This window comes from Helianthus annuus, chromosome 2 (genome assembly GCF_002127325.2).
Source record: "Helianthus annuus cultivar XRQ/B chromosome 2, HanXRQr2.0-SUNRISE, whole genome shotgun sequence".
Taxonomy (NCBI): domain Eukaryota; kingdom Viridiplantae; phylum Streptophyta; class Magnoliopsida; order Asterales; family Asteraceae; genus Helianthus; species Helianthus annuus.
Genome location: NC_035434.2, coordinates 135,433,359 through 135,456,276, shown reverse-complemented (window position 1 = coordinate 135,456,276; position 22,918 = coordinate 135,433,359). Strand labels below are relative to the sequence as shown.

Sequence of the window (22,918 nt, the reverse complement as noted above, 5' to 3'; positions counted from 1 at the left end):
ATAATGTCGCATAAAAAAGTTATGAACATTTAAAAAATGGGGGTGGAATATGCATGTGACTTGCATGTGGAGAGAGAAAATCTATAAATAGGATTTTCCCAAGATAACCTTGCACTTCTTCTTTCTCCTACAATTTCATCTTAATCATTGATTTAAAAAATGAATGGTTAAGATTCCTTCTCATCCTACTTAAGCAAAATAAACTTTTTATTTGATCTTCCCCCTCACAACCTATATTAAGTAGAAGATCATTTATACATTCAAAATAGAAATCGTGCATATATCCCGACAACCTATATTAAATAGAAGATCATTTATACATAATTAATGTTGTTAAATGCATATATATTAAGTAAAAGATCATTTATACATAATTAATGTTATTAAATGCATATATATTAAGTAGAAGATCATTTATACATAATTAATGTTATCAAATAAATGCATAATATTCTACAAATTAATTTATGTACCAATAAATGTTAATTAATTTACTAAGACCATACGTAATGGTTAATGTACCTGAGGATATTTTTCGCTACATCAGCATTATAATACTCATTCCAAAATGTGTAACGGCTAATGTCCATTTCATTCATTAATTTCCATTTTTTTTCTTCTCATTGGTCATTATTTAGAAATGCCCTCCTTTCACGCTCCTATAATGACCCAACATGCATGACCTAATTATATTAAATATAAAAATTCATTTATATACCAATTAATGTTATTTAATACATTATATTTACAACTCATTATATATCTTTTTGAATATGGTATTATCTTACACATCCCATAATGAAAAGTGTTGCTTTCCCAAAATCCAACATTTTCTTATATGATTTATCCCGAAAAATATATATGAGTTGTAAAGATAAAACAAAAGAAGTATAAAAGTGTTGGGTATCAAATCAAATTAAGAATATACAAAAGTACACGGAATAATTTTGACATTTAAATTGATCCTACTCTTTGTGGTAAATTTATTTTTATTTATAATTTGTTTTGATATTTATTAAAAGTTGTTATTATAAAGATAAAACAAAAGAAGTATAAAAGTAATGAGTATCAAATCAAATTAAGAATATACGAAAGTATAAGGACATAATTTTGACATTTAAATTGATCCTACTCTTATACTAATATTTTTTTTTAACGACAAATTTCTTTTATTTTCTGCTGTCTATGAGACTACAACCCAACACCTCCTCTTTTCAAAGTATTTAAATCATTTGCCTTTGCTAAAAGAAATATACAACTATCCCATAAGTTATAAAAAAAACTTTTAAACATACTCTATTTTATACAAATCTAAATACGTATTTATTTTTTATAAACATTTCAATGTAAATTATACAGAAAGTAAAGACTATCACGACTCAATTTTTCATAATGTGTATATTAAAATGTAGATAAAAATAAAATATTGCAATAAGATAAAAGTTATAAAAGAAAAAAACAAATCTTTCTATACTAATAAACAAAAATCCTTTTTGGACACTTGTCATTCTCTGGTAATTTCTCACCCTTATTTTTAATTTATCTCTTTTATTAAATAATAATAATAATATTAAACATCAATTTAACTAAATCTATTTATCTCTTTTGTTTAATTGATTTCTTTTTTAACTCTAAAATTTCAATATTTGGCAATTTAAGTCTATAGTTTTAATATTTGGTATTTTAACCCCTTTGATTAATTTGATTTTTCACTTCTAATTCAAAAGTTTTCATCTTTTGCAATTTAACCCCTTTAATTCTTTTTTACTTTCAACCCAAAGCTTTTCATCTTTTGCAATTTAATCTCAACACATTTTTTACTTTCAACTTTAGTATCTTATATACTTTTCATCTTTTATAAGTTCTCCGTTTAACGTGTCGTTCTAAATTTCCGACTTAACACACCGCAACGCGCGTGTGGGGTTTAACGTTTTTTCATCTATTTTTTTTTCCTGTTTGACATGTCCGTCGCAGCGCGTCTATTTTTCCCTGTTTGATAGGTCTGTCGCAGCGTACGAATTAGAGATCGACTTAGTTATTTTTTTTCTCGGTTTTACACACAGGCTCGTGGTCAAGTGAGATCCATTTGCCTTTCATCTAACATGATATATAACTAATGAATCCTTGCCGCATTGCGGCAGGTGATAATTCTAGTTATATAATAAATAAAAACAAATTATATAATCACTACATAAAGGTACGTATTTTAATTCTTTTCAAACCTTTCAATTTTCCACATGAAACTTTCCCATTTGATCATCGTGTGAACATATCAAGCCGCCTTCTTTGTTCTTCTTATTCCATTCAAACCCCATAAGTACCCCCCAACTTTTGTATCTATACGATCACCATCTTCTTCTAAACCACTTTAATCCAAGTGGGTACTTCTTCTTTCCTATAAAAATCCAATCTTTTAGCGACCCATCAATCAAGATGACGTGGATATACTCACTGTTTAGTGGGCCATCAGGGTTTTCTGCAAATTCAAGAGCCGAAGATGTTACAAATGGGATTGATGGAACTGGCCTTACTGCCATTGTTACTGGTAATTTTACTTTTAGATCTGTTTGATTCTTCTTGAATTACCCTTTTTTATGGTGTAATTTGTAATTTTCAAATTTATGTTGTTGTTAGGTTGATTGGATTTGAAATAAAGTCAAAGATTGATGATATCATGCAATTGGTTTTTTCAGTTTGTGTTTTTTTTTGGTTTGATTGATGATTGATGAATATGATGCTGGCATTTGCAAGTCAGACTGGTCAAATGTTTTTTTGTGTAATTTGTGTAAATCAAATTGGTACATTGTATATTTTGCGTGTACCTAAATCGATACGTTGTATAATTTGCGTGTACCCAAATTGACCCGTTGTATAATTTGCGTGTACCCAAACTGGTCTGTTGTATAATTTAAGTATACCCAAATTGATATGTTATATAATCCAAGTTTACCCAAGTTGAATCGTTGTATGATTAGCGCATATATCTAAATTGACCCGTTGTATAAATCGAGTATACCCAAATTGGTATGTCGTATAATTTAAGTATATCAAGTTGACATTTTGTATAATTTAAGTGTGCCCAAATTGATATGTTATATAATCCGAGTTTACCCAAATGGGTCTGTTGTATAATTTGCGCATATGAAATTGACTCGTATAATTTTGGTGTACCCAAATTCGTTCGTTGTACAATTTGAGGATACCAGATTGGCTTGTTGTGTAAATTACGTGTACCCAAATTGAGTCGTTGTACAATTTTGTTAATCGAATCCATGTCTGGATGAACGGGTCATAATCGCCGTGTATAACTATGATTTACGAATCAACCAATTCCTGATGTTATTGCTAATCGTACAATGTACATTTCATTTCTAGGGGCTAGTAGTGGTATTGGCTTGGAAACAGCCAGTGTACTTGCCATGCGCGGGGTACATGTGATCATGGCAGTCAGAAATCTCGAAGTTGGTCAAAAAGTCAAGGCAGGCATTTGTGCGAAAACCCCGAACGCCAAACTTGATGTGATGGAGTTGGATCTGAGCTCACAGGCGTCTGTACGAAAATTTGCGGCTGACTACATCGCAAAGGACCTTCCTTTAAACATCCTAATGTATACAAGAATTCTTCGATTATTTTGGAAAAAAAATATATATATTCGAAAGATGCATATTTGACTAATTTCATCTACTCTTTGGTGCATGAAGTCTCAATGCAGGGATCATGTCTCCTCCGTTCACGCTTTCGCAAGACAACATTGAACTGCAGTTTGCAACCAACCATATCGGTATGTTAATGTTAACGTTAATGTTAACTAAACGTGAAACATAAATAAACATGAAGTAAGATTTGTTTTTAACAAAACATGTTTTGTTTTATTTAGGTCACTTCCTTTTGACAAACTTGTTGTTGGATACCATGAAAAAGACTTCAACTAAAAGCCAAAAGGAGGGAAGGATAGTTGTTGTGTCGTCCGATCTTCATAAGATGTCGTACCCTGAAGGAATTAGGTTTGACAAGATCAATGATGAAAAGAGGTACAATATTTTGTTAATACAATTTCATAAAACTAGGTGTCAAAATGGACGGGTTGGGTAATCCGGGTCAATACAGACCATTTTCATAAGTGTATTGGTCAGGTTGACCGGTTAATATTTTCATGGTCTTTTGATTATTTTAATAACTAAATATTAAATGTGCATCTTCATCCCTGAGGTTTGACCACTTTTGCGACTTTCGTCCAAAGGTTTGTTTTTCATCCAAAAAGTTTAAAATCTTGCCATTTTCATCCCTGAGAGCCAAATTTCGAGGGGTGAAAGTCGCAATAAATTGCAAACCTCAAGGATGAAAATGGCAAAAAAAAAAAAAAAAAACCAAAGGTGAAGGACTGAAATGCACAAAAAAGTCATTTTGGATGGAACATGCATATATTTTTTGTGATTTTTCTTGTAAAATAGTTTATGTTTATTGTGATTTTTCTTTATATTTTTTTGGTTTTTTTTTTATTTAATTTAATTTTTTATTTATTTCAGCTATAGCGCATTCTATGCTTATGGGCAGTCAAAGCTTGCTAATGCATTGCATGCTAAGGAATTAGCAAGGCGCCTCCAGGTGATTGTTTTTTCTTTATTCCGTCATCGATTAAATCTGACCCATGATGATTCCTAAACGGGTCATGATCTGACCCGTTAACCCGTTAACCATCAGAGTATCACTAACATGAAACAAAAAGAGATGATAAAAACTCTTGATTTTGTGGGCAACCGTTGATTTCACTTTTACGTTGGTGTAATCAGGAAGAACGCGCAAATGTGACTGTGAATTCACTACACCCTGGAGTGATAAAAACCAATCTTACCCGTAACCAAGGAATTGTGGTCTCGTTCTTTAGCCGGCTGGCTTTAAGTTTCTTGAAGAATATTCCTCAAGGAGCTGCAACTTCATGCTATGTGGCATTGCATCCGCAAGTGAAGGGTGTTAGTGGCGAGTATTTTGCCGATAGTAACATATCAAAAGCTGGCAAGTTTGTCGATGATCCGGAAATGGCCAAGAAGTTGTGGGAGTTCAGTTTGAACTTGACTCAGTTGAAGTAACCGGTTCTCACCGGACCATATTTTGGTTTCACCAAGTCGTTTTGTGGTCGTTATACTGTTTGTTGATGGTGTGCGTGTGTTATACCGCTGTTTCTCAACGTCTTTAACGCTTATACTGAATGAAAGTTGAACGACGAGTTTTGTGCTATGTATATATGTGTTACTATTGAGGAAAGCATGCCATATATTATGAAGATAATTTTACACACATACATACATTATTACATTAATAATGAACGATAACATCGACAGAAAACCAACATATAAATGAAGAACAACAAACCATAATTGACATAAATGATAGAGACAAAAAAGAAAATAAAAAGAATTTAAGATTTGCTCTTGAAGGGCATGGCTCTGATGACGATCTGATGATACAAAGCGGCAAGCGCAGCTCCGATGAATGGACCGACCCAGAAGATCCACTGCAAGTACAAAAGTAAAAAAGATTAAATCTTGATGAACAACTTGCAGACAGAATTAGTGAAATGAATGATTGACTTCAAAAGTCAACGAAATCTTACGTGGTCATCCCAAGCTTGGTCCTTGTTGTAGATAATTGCGGCTCCAAGACTTCTTGCAGGGTTGATGCCGGTTCCGGTGATGGGGATGGTGGCCAAATGAACCAAGAAAACCGCAAACCCAATTGGGAGAGGAACCAAAATCTACAATAAAAGTCAAAGTCAACTTAAAGTTTCGAACTTTTTTAACGACTGGTTTGACCAGAAACCATTTTGGTCAGAATCTGCTTTGACCCATTACCCGACCTGCCCTTTGTTAACGAATGATTAGGGAAAGAATATACATACGGTTATATGTGAGTCTCTGGCAATTCTCTTAGCATCAGTGGCAGAAAAGACGGTGTAAACAAGCATGAAAGTGCCGACAATCTCAGCACCAAGACCACCACCCTTGGTGTAACCATGGGCTACAACGTTGGCTCCACCACCCAAGGCGGTGTATTGGTTCTTGCCCATGAAACCCTTGACCACACCTGCACCACAGATGGCTCCAAGGCACTGCATCACCATGTAGAACACCGCCTTGGTCAAAGATAGTTTTCTTGCTAGTAGCAGACCGAAGGTCACGGCTGGGTTAATATGTCCTCCTGAGATACCAGCAGTGCAGTAGACAAGAGCAAAGATCATACCACCAAAAGCCCAAGCAATCCCTTGAATACCCACCGTCCCACATTTTGTAGGAGAGTTGACTACACCCATGACAGTCAACACAGATATGTACAAGAACAAGAAAGTGGCTACGAACTCAGCAATCCCGGCCCTGTAAAAGGACCATGAGCTCAACTCCCCTGGCTCAAACAGAGGTGCTGGTGGTGGATCCTTGTAGTCTTTGTCTGTTTGGGCTGATGTCCCAATTGGCTGCCTATCTGAGAACTTGTTGGCTCCAAGCCTCACATCTTCTTCCTTACCCTCCATTCTTCTTGCTCTCTCTCTCTCTAGATTTGGGCTGTGAGTGGTGGCTTTGTGAGGACTGAGTATAGGGTCTCTGTAGTTTTATAGTTGAAAGTTCTCATAATATTCGTTTTCTAGATTTTGTAATGAATGATTGGGTAATTGATGACAATATTAATAATGTTGTGTATGTCTTATTATTATCCAGTACAGAGTGTCTTCTGATCAATTATTATCGTGACCCTGTCCCCCAATCGACATGTCTGCTTGTCTTTGGCGCCTCTTCAATCGACGTGTATGATCTGATATGACGTATCCCTTCATACAGGTTATAGACTTTCTAACTTATCGCTTCTAATCCTTATACTAACTTAATCAATCTAACCATAACATAAACTTATGTATTAACTAATTATATTCTGACCCGTATCTTTTCTTTCGAACTTGATCAACAAGACTTACACAATTAAAGTCCAACACAGGCAATGGCACTAGATACTGGAGAACAACAGAAATGAGTTATGGTCATCGGGTACCAGTTTCACAGAAAGATCAAAATTTTCCAATGTGACATGGGTGGCGAGTTCGATAATACCCCATTTAAAAACTTTGCTTTACAACACGGGTTACAATTTTGTTTCTCATGCCCCCGTACCTCCCAACGACCGAACGCATTATTCGTCGCCTTAACGAAATCATGTTTTTTTCCTTCTTACCCATGTTCACTTCCTCCTTACTATTAGGTGGAGGCCCTACATACATTGCATATGTATACCTTCATAACATCCTCCCCTCAAAGGCCATTGGGTTTCGGTTTTAAACACCCATTGTTGTCCTTTATCTGAAACACCCTGATTACAAGGACCTTCGAGTCTTCGGGTGTGCTTGTTACCAAAACCAATCGGATACCCACCCACATAAGTTTACACCTCACTCTTCCCCTTGTGGGTTCCTCATGTATCCGGTTGATCATCGTGGTTATCGGTGTCTAGATCTTGCTATCGGGAAAATTATTTTATCTAGACATGTAACCTTTGACGAACTCTCCTTCCCTTAAAGATGACCCCTCCCCTCTTATCTTCTAATAAACCGTATCCTAACCTGCTTCCGCCACCACCATATACCCACATCTACACCAGCCCATATGGCCAAGACCCACAACACACACACACACACGATTTCAACAACTTCTCACCAACCTCCCGTACACCAGCCTACACCCCCTCTCCTGTCTAAACGGCCTACTTCCGTCCTTTGGCCCAACCAAACCTACCATATGACCTAACCTCCCCTTTTACCAACACCTATTCTCACCATTAGACCCGCCCACACACCCCGACCCAACCACCAATCCCACCTAAGGCGGTACCATTAAACCAAAACTTCCACTCAAACTCAACATCTCATCCATTTCTTCCTTACCTAAATCTCAACGCCATGCTCAACTTGATCCGAACTAGTCTGATGCTATGAACTCCGAGTACAATGCTTTAATAGAAAATAACACGTGGGATCTTGTACTGTGTCCTCCTAATGCACACATTATACGTTGTGACGAGGTATGACCCGCATCGGTCAACCCGACCCGGTTACAACCTATTATTTTAATATAAATATAAATGATTATTCTAGAACTTTCCATATCCGCATGGAAGTTGCACAACCAAATCTCCAACTTTTCGGGAAGATCATGTAAATCCCTAACTTATCGGAATATATCCTAGGTTAGAGGAAACCCTAATGGAAAACCTATAAATAAAGGTAAACGTATAAGGTATGATCATCTTGCTCTCATATAACTTTCTCTTCTCAATTTCCTTTTACTTCCACAAACCGAGACTTATTCTCACGCCGGAGGGTGGTTACAGGAATAACCCCATTCCTGTAACGAGTCCTAACGGTGCTTCTGTTTTGCAGCTAAGCGTTCGGGTCACTAATCATCAAAGTCCTAACCCATAATCACCGCATAGGTCAGTGTTTCTTCATTGGCGCCATCCGTGGGACCTATTCAGTGACAGAACCTCATGGCAAGTGATCAGAACGTAGCAGATCAAACGATGACAAACAATAACCTGACGTTGGGGACGAGCCTCGGTGTCACCACACAGTCCTCCCCAGCCGTTACAAGGTCGCTGGACCCAGAGTTCGAGGCAGAAGGACCACCGCCAGGTTTTGACAACATCACCACCGTCTCTTCCCAGACTGTGGTGACGAGTCCGTTTCTTTACATGCCCTCACAACTGCAATCAAGGGAGTTAGGGGGAACTAGCGGTAATATGTTCACCCCAGCGACAACTACTAATGCATAGGCTTCACGCCTCTCCTCCGCCCCTGTTATTACATCGGCAAGCCCCAGCACCGTCACACCACAAACTAGCAGGCCTCAATACTATCAACCTCTGATTTCCAACTCGATGCCACCGCTATACTCAGCAGCGCTTACCGCGGCATTATCGACGCCGCCCCATCAGCCGGTCGTCATGCCGGCCGGAATTATGAACGCCCCCATCACACCAGGAAACCAAGTATACTTCCCTGGGTATTGTTATGCACCCCCTTACGGATATTTACCCTCGTACGGGGGTTCGGCGTATCCGCTCCAAGGAACGACGCAAGGTAGCGCTCAATCGGCGTACGCGGCTTATATGCCGCCTTGGTGGAGTGTCCCAACGCCACAACCGGTTTATACCCAGACTCCGCCTACGGCTGAGCCTGTGTACGACAGGGGAAACACGTCAGGCCCCGGGTGTCTCCAATAGGAAGCTCCAACCCTATAGTGGGAACTGCCCCGGGTATGGGCGCCCCACCAGCACAGCCTATAAATGTGGAAGAAGACGAACTTACCAGACCGTACAAGCCGATAGACGCGACGTTCCGGTCTAAATTCACTCGAAGAATCGCCGAGGCTTCTATCAAGGAAAAACCCAAGATGCCCTAAACGGTTGGCAAGTATGATGGCCTCGCCGACCCGGATGATCATCTCAACTTATTCAAGAGTGCCGGCGAAGTAGCCTGTTGGTCCATGCCCTTATGGTGCAAAATGTTCGTACAAACGCTAGTGGGCGCGACCCGAGTTTGGTGGGATAGCCTGCCTACAGGTGAAACAGACAGCTTTGAAGATTTAGAATCGAAATTTATCTTACAGTTTAGCCAGCAGCGCAGACACACGAAAGATAGAAACGAGCTCCTCCACATCCGTCGGCGAGATAATGAGACAGTAGAAAACTTTATCATCAGGTTTAACAAGGAAAGCCTGGCGATCCCGGGTGTGACAAATGATCTGGCATGTGGAGCTTTCCTTCAGGGGGTCAATGATGACGAGTTACTGAGAACGCTACATGGAAGGGATGGTGTACCCCCAACAATCGATGAAATACTTCGAATAACCAAAGTATACGTCATACAAGAGAAGGCAGTGGCAGCTAGCCATGCAGCCAATAGGAAAAAAGAAGCCCTAAAGAACCAGGAGGAAAAAGATCACCGGGGATCTAAAGGCAAAAGTAGGGGAGACCGATACCAGAGAAACGACAAAGACGCGCGGTACGATAGTGTCACACCCCAACCGATGGCGGAAACATCGGGATGAGACGAACAAATTGCTCAAAACAACATAACACTAAATGTGACAATATAAATTAAATCATTTTATTAGATTCTAAAGGATAATACAAAGTTTCAAACATCCAAATATAAATTCAACAATAGTTTATTTCTAAAATGAGTTTCTAGGCCATCCTAGCTTGCTTTCTTGTATCTTGATAAATCAACCTGCAATATGTATTAAAATAAAGTCAACAAAAGCATGTTGGCGAGTATACAAGTTTTCATACATAGCATAGTACGTGTTTAAAATGTTACTCATATCCAAATGTGAATACAATACCATATTGACAGTATATACTCGAAACGATGTTACTCTACGTGTCCAAACCAAAGTTTAACGCAATTAAAGTGTCCAACCCAAAGTCTACAGGGTGGTTTTAACATAGTTTAACCTAACAATACTCGTTAATATAACGAGAGGGGCGTTTCTCAACCTATAGCGCTACCATTGTTAGGGGAGGCTTGCAAAGTTAATGAACACATAGTCATGAGTGTTTACAATAGCATAACATGTCTAACATGAATAAAATGTTTCACATAGCAGAAATGATAGAGTGTGTAAAATGTTTAACGTGTTGTGTGATGTTTGATATAGAATACAGATTGCACCCAAAAGTGTAAAAGCGAAAATGGGTCATGTATACTCACCTTAGAGTGCGTTGCGTGTTTCTTGTAGGGGTGTTCAAAAAACTCGTGGCTCGCAGCTCGCTCGAAACTCGCTCGAAAAAAGCTCGAAGAAAGCTCGGCTCGAAATTGGCTCGGTTGTTAACGAGCCAGCTCGGCTCGACTCGGTTTGTAAATGAGCCGAGCTCGAGCTTGGTCTGGCTCGACTCGTGAGCTCGTGAGTTGGCTCGATAAGGTTTACATCCTTCATTTTTTTGTCCCACATCGTTTAGAAAACAAAAACAAAGGGAGTATTTCTCCTATAAAAGAAGATAAAGACAATGTACAAAGAGAATTAACTATTTATACTTGCATATTTAGCCATATGGTTAAATTAAATGGTAAATATGGCCCTTAGTCTATGAAGAAATTCATTTTTAAGTAGTAAATTTTGCGATTTTTTGTTAGTTCGAGCTAGATCGAGCCGAGCCGAGCTAGCTCGAATTCTAATCGAGTCGAGCTCGAGCCTCAAATCTCAGCTCGATTTGAAATTCGAGCTCGAGCCGAGCCAGCTCGAATCGAGTTCGAGCCGAGCTCGAGCTGGGTCTAGCTCGGTTCGACTCGGCTCGTTTACAGCCCTAGTTTCTTGGTGAGAAATAAGAGAATGAGATTGTCCAAAAGATTGCAAGGAGTTGCAACGAGCGCAAGAAGATTACCCTATTGTGTTTGGGAATTCGTTAATACTAGTTGGTGATTACGATGAAATTAACGTTGGAATAAGATAAAGTTTCAAGACTAATTAGTATTCTAGATTTCTAACATTGTTAATTATGGATGTCGAATAATTATAGCAACGAAAATAGGTTAGTAATAATAATAACAACATGATACTTGTGATAATAATGATATTTCATAACAAACTTGTTATATATAAATATATAAATTTTCTGATTAATATATCATTTAATAAAATACTGATAAATTGTATGTGTATATTAATAAAATTTCTGATTATTAAATATTATTAATAATAAAATACAGATTAATGTACATATAATAAAATTCTATTTTATTAATAATAATAACATTCTGATATATAATAACTGAATTTAAATAAATATATGAACCTTATTTATTTTAAATAAATACAATGACAAATATGTTGATAATAATTCTGGAAATGAAATAAATATAAATTCAGAAGTTTTAAGATTTAATAATAAATCTGATTATTAAAGTTTAATAATAATACTGATTTTATAAAGAAAATCAGATATAATAATGTTAATAATATTAATAATAACAGAATATATATAAAACAGAAAATAAAAAAACTATAAGAACAAAACAGAAAATTAAAACAGGGAATGAACGCAGTGGTCGGAAAGAAAAAGAAGGGTTACCGGCGACTGGGGTGTTTCTCCGGTGACGCACGGTAGCGCGGGTTGCAGGTTTCCTGTTGTTTCCTCCGGTGGTCTTCTCCGACTGCTTTCTCCGGTGCCGACGAAAGTGTAGGTGGGTCGCAAAGGGGCTGCGAGTGCGGGTGAGGGTAGTGGTGTTGCGATTTGTGAGGTTTCGAGGTAAGGGAATCGGTTGGTTTATATAGGGGAGAGGTTGTGGTGCAAGTTTGGTAATTGGGCGTAAATTCTGGTAACCGAAATCGATTACCGGAGAATGCTCCAAGGCGAGATGGAAAGGGAATGATCTCCGGTGCGGTTACAGTGAACTGAGCGGCAAAGTTTGAAGGAGGTTCCGGGTATTTAGCGCATATAGGGAATGTGATTCTGATTTCCTTTGGATGTGGCATGCCCGGCCGAGTGGTTTGTGTGTCGTTTGTTATGCGGGAGGTCACGCGTTCGAGTCCGGTTAAGGGCGGTTCTCACCCAGGAGACCCCCTTTTTGTTATTTTTGAATTTTAACTGAACTAACTGAGTTTTCAAACTCAGTTAGTTGGTTCCTTTAATAAACTAACCAAGTTAGACTTAACTTGGTTAACTTCAATGTTATAAAGGTTTTAACTAACTTAGTTAGTCTAAACTAACTAAAACTAATAAAATTTATTATTTTTACTTATTTTATAAGATAAGATAAATAAAAATAATTTATTTATTTAATCTAATTAATTATTTAATATTAATAAATATTGTAATTTATTCGATTTAACACAACTTTCTGCTAAACTATCGAATTATCGCACGAATTCCCGATTTTTGTTCGGTTTAGGGTAATCTCTTGATATTACTTGATTCGAGAGCCAAGATTAGAATATTTTTACACTGTTTTTACGTGTTCGACATAGTTTGACGTGTTATTTCATAACATAGGAATCAAACAAACATATGATCAAAACCATGCAGTTTTCATTATGATTCAAGTCTCGAAATGAAATTGGGAATAAACGAGAGTACAAATGACTAAAATTGGAAAGTACAATTGATAAAGCTATAAATAGAAAATTCAAAAATACGGAACGTTACAGATAGACACCGAAACTCCTATTCAAGGAATGAGCCGTCGAAACCTCGATCCGAATACCCCAACTTAAGCAAGACACCGGCTGAAATTTTAGGCTCAGAAAACCTCTGGTTTAACCCACCAAAACCACTGAAAGATAACCTTAACAAAGATACGAGTAAATACTGTGAGTACCACAAAGGGAGCGGGCATGACACCAACGTTTGTTTTCAGCTTAAGAAACAGATCGAATATTTTGTAAAAGCGGGAAAATTGGCACACCTAGTAAGAGATATCAAGCAAGGCCCACCTGTCGTCAAGGATGAAAGTGACAAGGCGGCAGGCAAGAGGCCGCGTGAATTGAACATGGTACACGCGGATATGAGAAGGGGGGCAAAACGAAGTTTCTCCACGCTCGAACCCTGGATGTTGGCAACAATGACCATAGAACCTCGTATGGAGGACTTGCACCTCACTACAGATGCCCTGATCATATCCGCAGCAGTAGGAGACTACCGCATGAGGCGAATCCTGGTCGACACCGGGAGCTCGGAAGACATTATCTATGAGCATTGCTTCAACAGAATGCAACCAGAAGATAGAAAGTTGCTTGAATCAGTACACGCCCCCATCAAAGGGTTCACAGGGGAAAAGGTTGACCCTATCGGTCAGATCACTTTCCCGGTAACTTTTGGGCAGTCACCTAAAGAAAGAACCATACTCCTGACCTTCCTTGTGGTCCGCGCTGAGTCATACCATAACGTGATAATCGGAAGATTCACCCTGGGAAAATTGGACGCCATAGTCTCCACGGCAAGAGGTTTCATGAAGTTTCCTACACCGCGAGGTATTGCTACTGTGTTTCGTGACAAGATTGGAGAAGTACTGAGTACCAAAAGATGCCGCCAAGGGCCCACCGGAGCCACGGGCCCAGAAAGATGGGTACTAAGCACACGCCATCCGGACCAGATGGTCACAATCGGGGATACTTTGTCTCCAGAAGTTAGAAACGACCTGAAGCAACTGTTAAAAAGAAATGTTGACATCTTCGCTTTTGAGCATTCTGACATGACAGGAGTCCCCCGTGATAAAGCAGAACACAAACTTGCAACGCTCCCAGGCGTTAAGCCGGTCGCACAGGGTAAACGTAGCATGGCCCCGGACCGACGGGCAGCAGTTGTCAAAGAAGTACGAAAATTAGTGGAAGCTGGAATCCTCAGGGAAGTGCAATACCATACATGGGTATCCAACCCGGTTATGGTAAAAAAGCCAGATGGCATATGGCGAATGTGTATTGATTTTAAAGATCTAAATAAGGCGTGCCCTAAAGACGCATACCCGCTGCCCGAGATTGATTTAAAGGTCGATTCCTTGGTACCCTACCGATTCAAATGTTTCCTGGACGCGTACAAAGGGTACCACCAGATCAAGATGTCCAAAGAAGATGAAGAAAAAACAGCGTTTCACACCGATGTGGGCATTTTTTGTTACACAAAAATGCCTTTTGGTCTACGGAACGCCGGAGCTACCTATCAGAGACTCATGGACAAGGTGTTCGAGACACAAATCGGACGAAATTTGAAGGTCTATGTCGATGACCTTGTAATTAAAAGCAGGGAAGAAAAGCAAATGTTAGCAGACATCGAAGAAACTTTCAGCGGCTTAGAGAGTATAACATTAAATTAAACCCAAAGAAATGCTCTTTCGGGGTGGAAGAGGGGAAGTTCCTGGGGGTAGTAGTCACCCGAGATGGCTTCAAAGCCAACCCAGAAAAGGTGGCCGCCATAACGCGGATGCCTTCCCCACGAACATTGAAGGAAGCTCAAGCCCTGAATGGGCGGTTAGTGGCAATCAACAGGTTCTTGGCAAGACACGCCGAGAAATCCCTGCCTTTCATAAAAACGTTAAAAGATTGCCTCAACAAGAAAAACTTCAAATGGACCAACGAAGCGGAACAAGCTTTGCAAGACATGAAACGCTTCATAGAAGGATTACCCATGCTGACAGCACCAAGGCCTAATGAAGTATTAAGGATGTATTTAGCGGCAGCTCATACCGCGGTAAGCGTCGTGCTCATGGTTGAACGAGATGGAAGGCAAACACCGATATATTACATAAGCCGGGTATTAGCGGGGCCCGAAACGCGGTATCACACGCTAGAAAAGCTGGTCTTAGCATTGGTACACGCCACGCGGCGACTGAGAAGATATTTTCAGGCGCACCGCGTGCAGGTTCTAACCAATTACCCACTGCAACAAGTCCTGCACAAGCCGGAGATTTCTGGCAGACTGGCCAAGTGGGCAATTGAACTTGGCGCTTTGGACATCGAATATCAGAAATGAACAGCAGTTAAGGGGCAAGTAATTGCTGATTTTCTAGCCGAAATACCTGAAGGAGAAGCTATCGCGGACCCAGTCGTCCAGGACATCCCGGAATCCAGCACTGCCCGGCAAACCTGGAAACTATACACAGATGAGTCATCTAGTGGAAAGGGATCTGGAGCCGGTTTAATGCTGATAAGCCCAGATGAGATCAGGCTGATGTACGCCTTACGCTTCGACTTCGAATGTTCTAACAACGAAGCGGAGTATGAGGCACTATTAGCAGGTCTAAGAATGGCGAAATCTATGGGGGCGGCAAGGGTAGACGCGTATGTTGATTCGCTACAGGTCAACAATCAGGTAAACGAAACGTACGAAGCCAAAGATGAATCAATGGCAAAATACTTGGCGAAAACAAAGGAACTCAAGGATTCTTTTGACAACGTCACGCTCAATCACGTGCATAGAGGCAAGAATCAGATAGCAGATGCTCTCAGCAAACTCGCCACCTCAGGTATGGAAAAGGAAGTCAAAGTCGAAACGCTGCAGACACCGTCAATCGAACCGCGGAATGTTTCCGCTGTTACAGCGGAAGATCCTTGCTGGTACACCCCGGTTCTACGATTCCTGGAAACGGGGGAGCTACCTCCCGCCAAGGGCGAAGCACAGAAGATACAAACGAAAGCGTTGCAATATGAGATCAATAATGGTGTCTTATACAGAAAGTCTTACCTGGGCCCACTGCTGCGATGTGTCTCCCCAACAGAGGCAAAATATCTCATCAGCGAAATACATGCGGGCCTATGCGGCATACACGCTGGACCCCGGGCGGTGGTAGCCAAAATCCATAGCGCGAGATATTATTGGCCTGGGATGCACGAAGACGCTGTAACAGAACTTCGAAAATGCCGCAGCTGCCAGAAATTCGCTTCTCAAACAATAAGGCCCAAGAACAGCCTAGTACCGGTGACAGCAGCATGGCCTTTCCAGAAATGGGCCGTTGATATCGTGGGACCCTTCCCGCCGGCCCCTGGAAAGCTAAAGTACCTAATCGTGGCGGTTGACTACTTCACCAAGTGGGTGGAAGCTAAGCCTTTAGCCAAAATAACGGCGGACAATGCCAAAAAATTCCTCTGTGAACACATAGTATGCCGGTTTGGATTACCACTGTACCTGGTAAGCGATAACAGAACACAGTTTACAGACAGAATTTTCCAAGAATGGTGCACTCATCTCCACATCCAACAAATCTTCACGTCAGTAGCACACCCCCAAGGAAACGGCCAGGTAGAGCGGACAAACAGAAGTTTGCTGAATGGCATCAAAAAACGATTAGGCCACGAGGGAAGCTCCTGGGTGGAAGAGTTGCCAAATGTCCTCTGGGCACACAGAACAATGCCCAAAACCAGCAACAATGAAACCCCATTTAGCCTAACCTATGGAGCGGAAGCAATGATACCCGCTGAAGTGGGATTACCATCACTACGCCGCCTCAACACAGGCGATGACAATGATAGATCTCTAAGAGAAGGCCTGGACTTACTGGAGGAAAGGCGCGAGGCAGCCGCCATCAGCGAAGCAAAATACAAGAAGGCATTGGAAAGATATTATAACAAGCGAGTGGCCAAACAGAATTTCAAAACAGGAGATTACGTCATGCGTGACAATGAAGCGAGTAGAATGGAACCTTCAGGCAAGCTGGGCCCAAACTGGGAAGGCCCTTATGTCATTCAAGAAGATCTGGGCAAAGGGGCCTATCGCCTATCTCGGCTAGATGGCACACCAGTACCACGCAGTTGGAACATCGCTCAGTTAAGGAAATGTTACTTATAAGACCTTGCTCCTAACAGCAAGAGTTAACCATTTTTCTCATTTTACAATTGTAACTCACCCGCAGTGGTGTCTTTTCGTTTTACATTAGTTCAATAAAAGACATTTACTTTTATCATAGGATACCATCGCACAACAAGTGCATACAACGGTAAAACTACAAGCAACACCCTTAAACACGAAATATTTTCAATTACACAAGTCATAGGGTTAGAACATACAGCGCTTACGGCGGGTATCTTGGTAATAGATACACAAACCGCCACAAAACAGATAGGCATTTTTACATACACGTAACCTATCTTAAATAAACCAAGTACTTGTCCCTGTCGTTAAAAGCCAACACATGGGAACCAAAAAAGCAGAACATGTTCAAAAGCATCTACTGATGGAAGTTGGGTGCCATCACCACTGCAGGGGTATGCAGCACCACAACACCATCAACAAAAGTAGCTGGATCAACAGTCAGGTTGCCAGATGATTCACCATCCACCATCGGAGCCACCATTTCTGAACCGTCCATCTGTCGCTGCTTGGGAAAACCACCGGAGCGACGTTGGTACGTAAAACGATATCGCTGGTCATGATCCACTGGGATAAGATCTGTCAGGACGTCAGCTGACAAGGATGACATTCCAGGATCCATCGGCTGAGGGTCCTCAACGACAACACTTTGGCACGCCCGGTTTGCCCGGGCCGGAGCAGCATTCGGAAGTGGCTTTCTTCGTCGGAGCATCGACTTTGTCACCGGATGCTGCAACTGGAGTAAGCCATCAGCAGCATCCAACACTCGGAAGATTTTAGAAAGACTTTGCCTATATCGTTTTCTCTCCATCTTGTCCAACTACCAAATAAGGAAAAGGAAGGCAAATTTATAGAGAGGTTAAAAAGGCTTGACAATGGTGACGTTAGAAGCATTAATAGAAAATAATCATTACACGTCACAGAGCTATATTTTCAAAATACGGCGGTGTCAGAAATCATGACATTAGCATTAGAATGGCTGTCAAATCAAAACAGACATGGGCACCAAACCCAAGTCAAATAGTGTCATTAGCAAAACCACAAGAGTACATAACAAGCGAAACAAAACAAATCTATCATTCTTCTTCAGATTCCTCCGCGGGGTCCAGCATCAAACGCAGCAACTCTATACCATCTTCATTCACCTTGTCCATCAAATCGCCATAACAGGGCAGTGGCTCGGTGTATGCCGCTTCAAGGGCATTTGACATGTCACTTTGGAGTTTGCTTTTGACAGCATGAAAGTCTGGGGGTATCTTGTCCAACTGGTGGCACTCCATATAGCCTTTATACACACCATCATGATGTCCGGATTGATAAGCAGCAACGGATAAACGATCAATCAGATTGGTAAAAGGGGGCGACTCGCGTAAATACTCAAACGCCCCCACCAGCCCATTGGTTATCAACCAGTTCCTGTCGCCGCGAATAGCCGCCAACTGGCTAGTCAAATCATCCACCTCGGCGTTAGATTGTGCCAACGCATTTTCAACCTCCTTCAGCTGGGAAGCGGACGATGTAGCAAGCTTGTTATTCTGGGTGACAAGAAAATCACAATGGTCCTGGAGCTCCTTAACCTTTCCCTCTCGCTCTTCTAGCTCCGCCTGAAGTAGCCGGACTTTGGTATGGGAAGCTTCTACTTCGGCGGTCAGGCCTTGGTATCGTTCCTGAACCTGAGACACAAAATCAGTGTCAACACGGAACTTTTCCAATTGTGTCGATAATTCAAGTCTCACCTTTTGGGCCTCCGCTATGGCCTTGCGCTCTAACTCTTCCTGTATGCTCTTGGCTTGAGCCAGAACTCGGTCTTTTTCCGCCACATCGCGGGCCCACATTATCCTTTCTTCAGCAAGATGGGCAGTAACCCTTTTCAAATCCTCCTCAGCCTTGTTTTTCTCTGACAGAAACCTCGCTTCCTTCAACCCAGCGGTTTGAAGTTGACTCTCCAAGCGATGTTTATCATCCGTTAACTCTTGAATAGTAGCCGACGCTTGGTGGAGTTGGGTGTTATCATGCATCCATCGACGATGAATTTCCGTCAGCCTTCGTGGTAGGCTCACAGAATCAGATATCGAGGAATTCATCAGATCTTCATTGTTCAACCCCTCCACGTACGCCGCCTCGGCCGGGGGATACGCCCGCTCAACCCAGTGTTGAATGACAGGGGGGAAAATCAGCCTTGAAGATTTAGCGATTTTCCATCGTGGCTGATAGTGTTTGTCTTGAGCATTGGGATCCCATCGAACGGTCGGTAAGAATAGGTCATCAATCAGACGGACACCATCATCAGCAATGCCGCTGCTTGACCCCCCAGCTTCACTAGCAGCAGCACCACCAAGGCTAGTCACCTCCTGTGCCACGGACACGGCGGTAACTTCTTTCTCAGCAACAGAAAAAATACTTATGGGCGAGTCGAACAAGGATGTACCAACGTCGCATGTCCGTGGTGTAACAATAGGGTCGACGGTCACAGCTACAGATAAGGTAGGAGTGGGAAGCGGCATGGCACAGCTAATAGCAGCAGTAGCAGAAGCCTGGGTCTTGGGCTCCGTAGATACGCCAATACTGGAATCAGGCACCAACAATGCCACAGTTGACACAGGAGTTGATGCAACAACCCCAGGTTGTACTCCTACAGAGGTACCTGCACAATTAAATGACGCGATTTAGCAACATGAAGTTTTCAACCTACACCAGCATGCCAAGTCGGTTAGTACATACCTATTGGGAAAGCATGAGCAGCTTGTACTGCCTTGAAGGCACTTAGAGTAGGAACAACAAATGTTTTCCTCTTTTTCAAAGCACGACCAGGGCTCGTCATAACGGCGGCCAGAGAGATACCACGCTCAACACAGGCAGATTCCTCAATGGAGGTAACAGCCACATTAGTCATCGTATGTTTCTTCCCGGTCAGCTTTATTCGAGCGGGTCTCTTCTCTGATGCAGAAACGCTGGTATTTGAAACAACTGGCAGGGGGGAAATGTATACAGCAGGGTCCGCTGGTACGACGGGTAGAATAAACTGCTCAAGATGCATCCCTAGCACATCCAGTTCTCCTTCGTCCAACACGCGGTCAGCAGGCTTCAACACAAGATGCCGTGGAGGATCAACGAAATCAAACATACTCCATTCCCCTGCGTGATATGTGGGCGTTATTTATGAAATTTAAGGCAAATATGACAAAAGACAGGTTAAACATACCTGCATCATCCCTTTGAAATGAGGGGTATCGCCGGATATCACGCCACAACAAACTCATACCAGCCATCACCAGAGCACCTTCAGGGATAACCGTGCACTCGAAAGGACGACCACACAACTTTGTGTACAGAACGTTCGATACATACGCGTCCTCAGAAGGCCCATCATCTTTGACTTTATCCTTTGGCCCCTTTTCCCTCCAGTACATTTCACCAGGGATAACAGAGGCATCAATATAGAAAAAATTTTTCTTCCAATCTTTATCCCTAGAACTGGTAGGAATGTCCCTAAGGCAGGACACATCAGTATCTCTCCGGTCAAAGGTAAAGAAAGGGGATTTCCACACAAGCACGAAGAAAGCCCTAAACACAATAAGTTCCGGAATATGGCCTAAGGCAATGCAAGCAAATTCGAATTGATGAAGTTTCACCAAACCGAGGGGATGTAATTGGGAAATGTGAATATGGTAATAATCGAGCACTAATTTGAGAAACTTGGTGACGGGCAACCGAAAATTGCAGAACTTGAAGAAATCACTAAACAACGTGATTTTACCCGATTTCAGGGGAAATGCAGTATCCGTTTTGGACGGCAGTATAGGGTTCCATTCGGCCCGGATACCGTAGTCTTGAACAAGGTTGTTGTACGACGTCACGCCCCACTTGCAGAACAGCACGTCGGCAGTGGCGGCAGCAGAAGAAGACGATTCACTAGGTTTTGAGGCCATTTTTCGGAAAGAATGATAAAAGAACGATTTGGGGGAGAGAGATTTGAACCCTCACATATAGAGGTGTTATTTATACGCACAAGTAACCTTTCAAATTCAAAAAGACTTACGGACGGAAATACGTGTCCAAACAGGGTAAGAACAGTTGTCATCCCAATGATGACCCAACTGTCACATCCTATCTTTTTGCCGTCATTTCCTCAAAACATAACGGCACTAAGCCCAACGTATTTGGTAATAAGCATAGTATAATAACTTTTCCTTTTTCTCTCTTAGTCCGAGCTAATGGATTTCTTTCCATGAACTCGGACTGGGGGGACATGACGAGGTATGACCCGCATCGGTCAACCCGACCCGGTTACAACCTATTATTTTAATATAAATATAAATGATTATTCTAGAACTTTCCATATCCGCATGGAAGTTGCACAACCAAATCTCCAACTTTTCGGGAAGATCATGTAAATCCCTAACTTATCGGAATATATCCTAGGTTAGAGGAAACCCTAATGGAAAACCTATAAATAAAGGTAAACGTATAAGGTATGATCATCTTGCTCTCATATAACTTTCTCTTCTCAATTTCCTTTTACTTCCACAAACCGAGACTTATTCTCACGCCGGAGGGTGGTTACAGGAATAACCCCATTCCTGTAACGAGTCCTAACGGTGCTTCTGTTTTGCAGCTAAGCGTTCGGGTCACTAATCATCGAAGTCCTAACCCATAATCACCGCATAGGTCAGTGTTTCTTCACGTTGTATCTGGCTTTTTTCGCCACGAATATCATGCCAATGGCATGCTAAAAAGATACAAACCCCACCTTGTAATTAATGGGAAATCTCAGCAGGTTGGTATTGATTGTTATGAGACGTTTAGTCCCATGGTTAAACCCTCTACCATTTGCACAATCCTTAGCTTGGCCCTATCTCTGGCCCATTCATCAGCTTGATGTCAAAAACACATTCTTACATGCGGAGCTAAATGAGATTGTAAATTGTTTATATGTTTCCACCACTAGGGTTCGTTGCAAGAAAAAAAATAGGTTGAAAAGGTCCTTATATGGTCTAAAACAAGCCTCATGAGCTTGGTACCATTGATTGGCTACTTATATTTTGAAATGTTGGTTCCACAATTCTACTTCTGATAGCTTGTTATTCGTCTACCAATGGGGCAATTGTTGGGTCAAAATGAAAAATGTTGTTATCAATTACGCCGACATTATTTAGCGTATCTATTTTTTGTATAGGATGGCGTTTTTATGTGTGATAGTCGAATGTTTTAGTGGGTTTAGTAGGTTTTCCAAGTAAGAGGGGACTTGTTTGGAGGACAAGGCTCAAGGGTCTATAAATAGGGAACTACACTTCATTTGTTAGGGGCATTTGTGAGCCACCACCCCTAGGGAGCTCACCCGGGGTGGATCATTATCTTGTACTCATTTATAATATTATATTTGATTTGGTTTTTCATGGTTTAATCCTTTGTTCATCAATATTTCATTGTTCTTGGTTCACAAATCAACCCGTCTCCATATATTTACCGAACCGAGACTGAAATTGGATCGTTACGGACCTATCATTTGGTATCAGAACACCTCGGTGGCTCGTTTCAGTTTTGGTTTGGTCCGATCTACACCAGAAAACCGCCCGAGACGTTA

The 22,918-nt window shown here is 41.2% G+C and overlaps 3 protein-coding genes across 3 annotated transcripts; 2 read left to right on the top strand and 1 right to left on the bottom strand.

The window, feature by feature from the left end:
- Positions 1 to 2,213: 2,213 nt before the first annotated feature.
- Positions 2,214 to 5,281, top strand: LOC110937327 (short-chain dehydrogenase TIC 32, chloroplastic). The gene is made up of 6 exons (XM_022179726.2): positions 2,214 to 2,545; positions 3,376 to 3,607; positions 3,702 to 3,781; positions 3,878 to 4,031; positions 4,527 to 4,605; positions 4,791 to 5,281. Exons 1-6 carry the CDS (start codon positions 2,434 to 2,436, stop codon positions 5,085 to 5,087), a joined length of 954 nt encoding a protein of 317 aa, XP_022035418.1. The 5' UTR covers positions 2,214 to 2,433; the 3' UTR covers positions 5,088 to 5,281.
- Positions 5,244 to 6,603, bottom strand: LOC110937328 (aquaporin PIP1-3). The gene is made up of 3 exons (XM_022179727.2): positions 5,897 to 6,603; positions 5,612 to 5,752; positions 5,244 to 5,512 (listed from the first exon to the last, which is right to left on the bottom strand). The coding sequence occupies exons 1-3, from the start codon at positions 6,521 to 6,523 to the stop codon at positions 5,417 to 5,419; spliced, it is 864 nt and encodes a 287-aa protein (XP_022035419.1). The 5' UTR covers positions 6,524 to 6,603; the 3' UTR covers positions 5,244 to 5,416.
- Positions 6,604 to 9,539: 2,936 nt separating this feature from the next.
- On the top strand, positions 9,540 to 17,313 carry LOC110933923. The gene is made up of 5 exons (XM_022177123.1): positions 9,540 to 9,993; positions 13,185 to 14,710; positions 14,776 to 15,219; positions 15,279 to 15,390; positions 15,506 to 17,313. Exons 1-5 carry the CDS (start codon positions 9,540 to 9,542, stop codon positions 17,311 to 17,313), a joined length of 4,344 nt encoding a protein of 1,447 aa, XP_022032815.1.
- The last annotated feature ends 5,605 nt before the right edge of the window (positions 17,314 to 22,918 follow it).

Bases quoted from the DNA above. Each gene is read 5' to 3' on its own strand.
- LOC110937327 (XM_022179726.2), top strand. From the start codon at position 2,434: ATGACGTGGATATACTCACTGTTTAGTGGGCCATCAGGGTTTTCTGCA. The intron at 2,546-3,375 runs GTAATTTTACTT...TTTCATTTCTAG, and splicing joins CCTTACTGCCATTGTTACTG to GGGCTAGTAGTGGTATTGGC. The intron at 3,782-3,877 runs GTATGTTAATGT...TGTTTTATTTAG, and splicing joins GTTTGCAACCAACCATATCG to GTCACTTCCTTTTGACAAAC.
- LOC110937328 (XM_022179727.2), bottom strand. From the start codon at position 6,523: ATGGAGGGTAAGGAAGAAGATGTGAGGCTTGGAGCCAACAAGTTCTCA. The intron at 5,753-5,896 runs GTATGTATATTC...CTTTTATTGTAG, and splicing joins CCAGAGACTCACATATAACC to ATTTTGGTTCCTCTCCCAAT. The intron at 5,513-5,611 runs GTAAGATTTCGT...TTGTACTTGCAG, and splicing joins ACCAAGCTTGGGATGACCAC to TGGATCTTCTGGGTCGGTCC.
- LOC110933923 (XM_022177123.1), top strand. From the start codon at position 9,540: ATGTTCGTACAAACGCTAGTGGGCGCGACCCGAGTTTGGTGGGATAGC. The intron at 9,994-13,184 runs GCAAAAGTAGGG...GGAACGTTACAG, and splicing joins AGATCACCGGGGATCTAAAG to ATAGACACCGAAACTCCTAT. The intron at 15,220-15,278 runs GTAAGCGTCGTG...ATATTACATAAG, and splicing joins TAGCGGCAGCTCATACCGCG to CCGGGTATTAGCGGGGCCCG.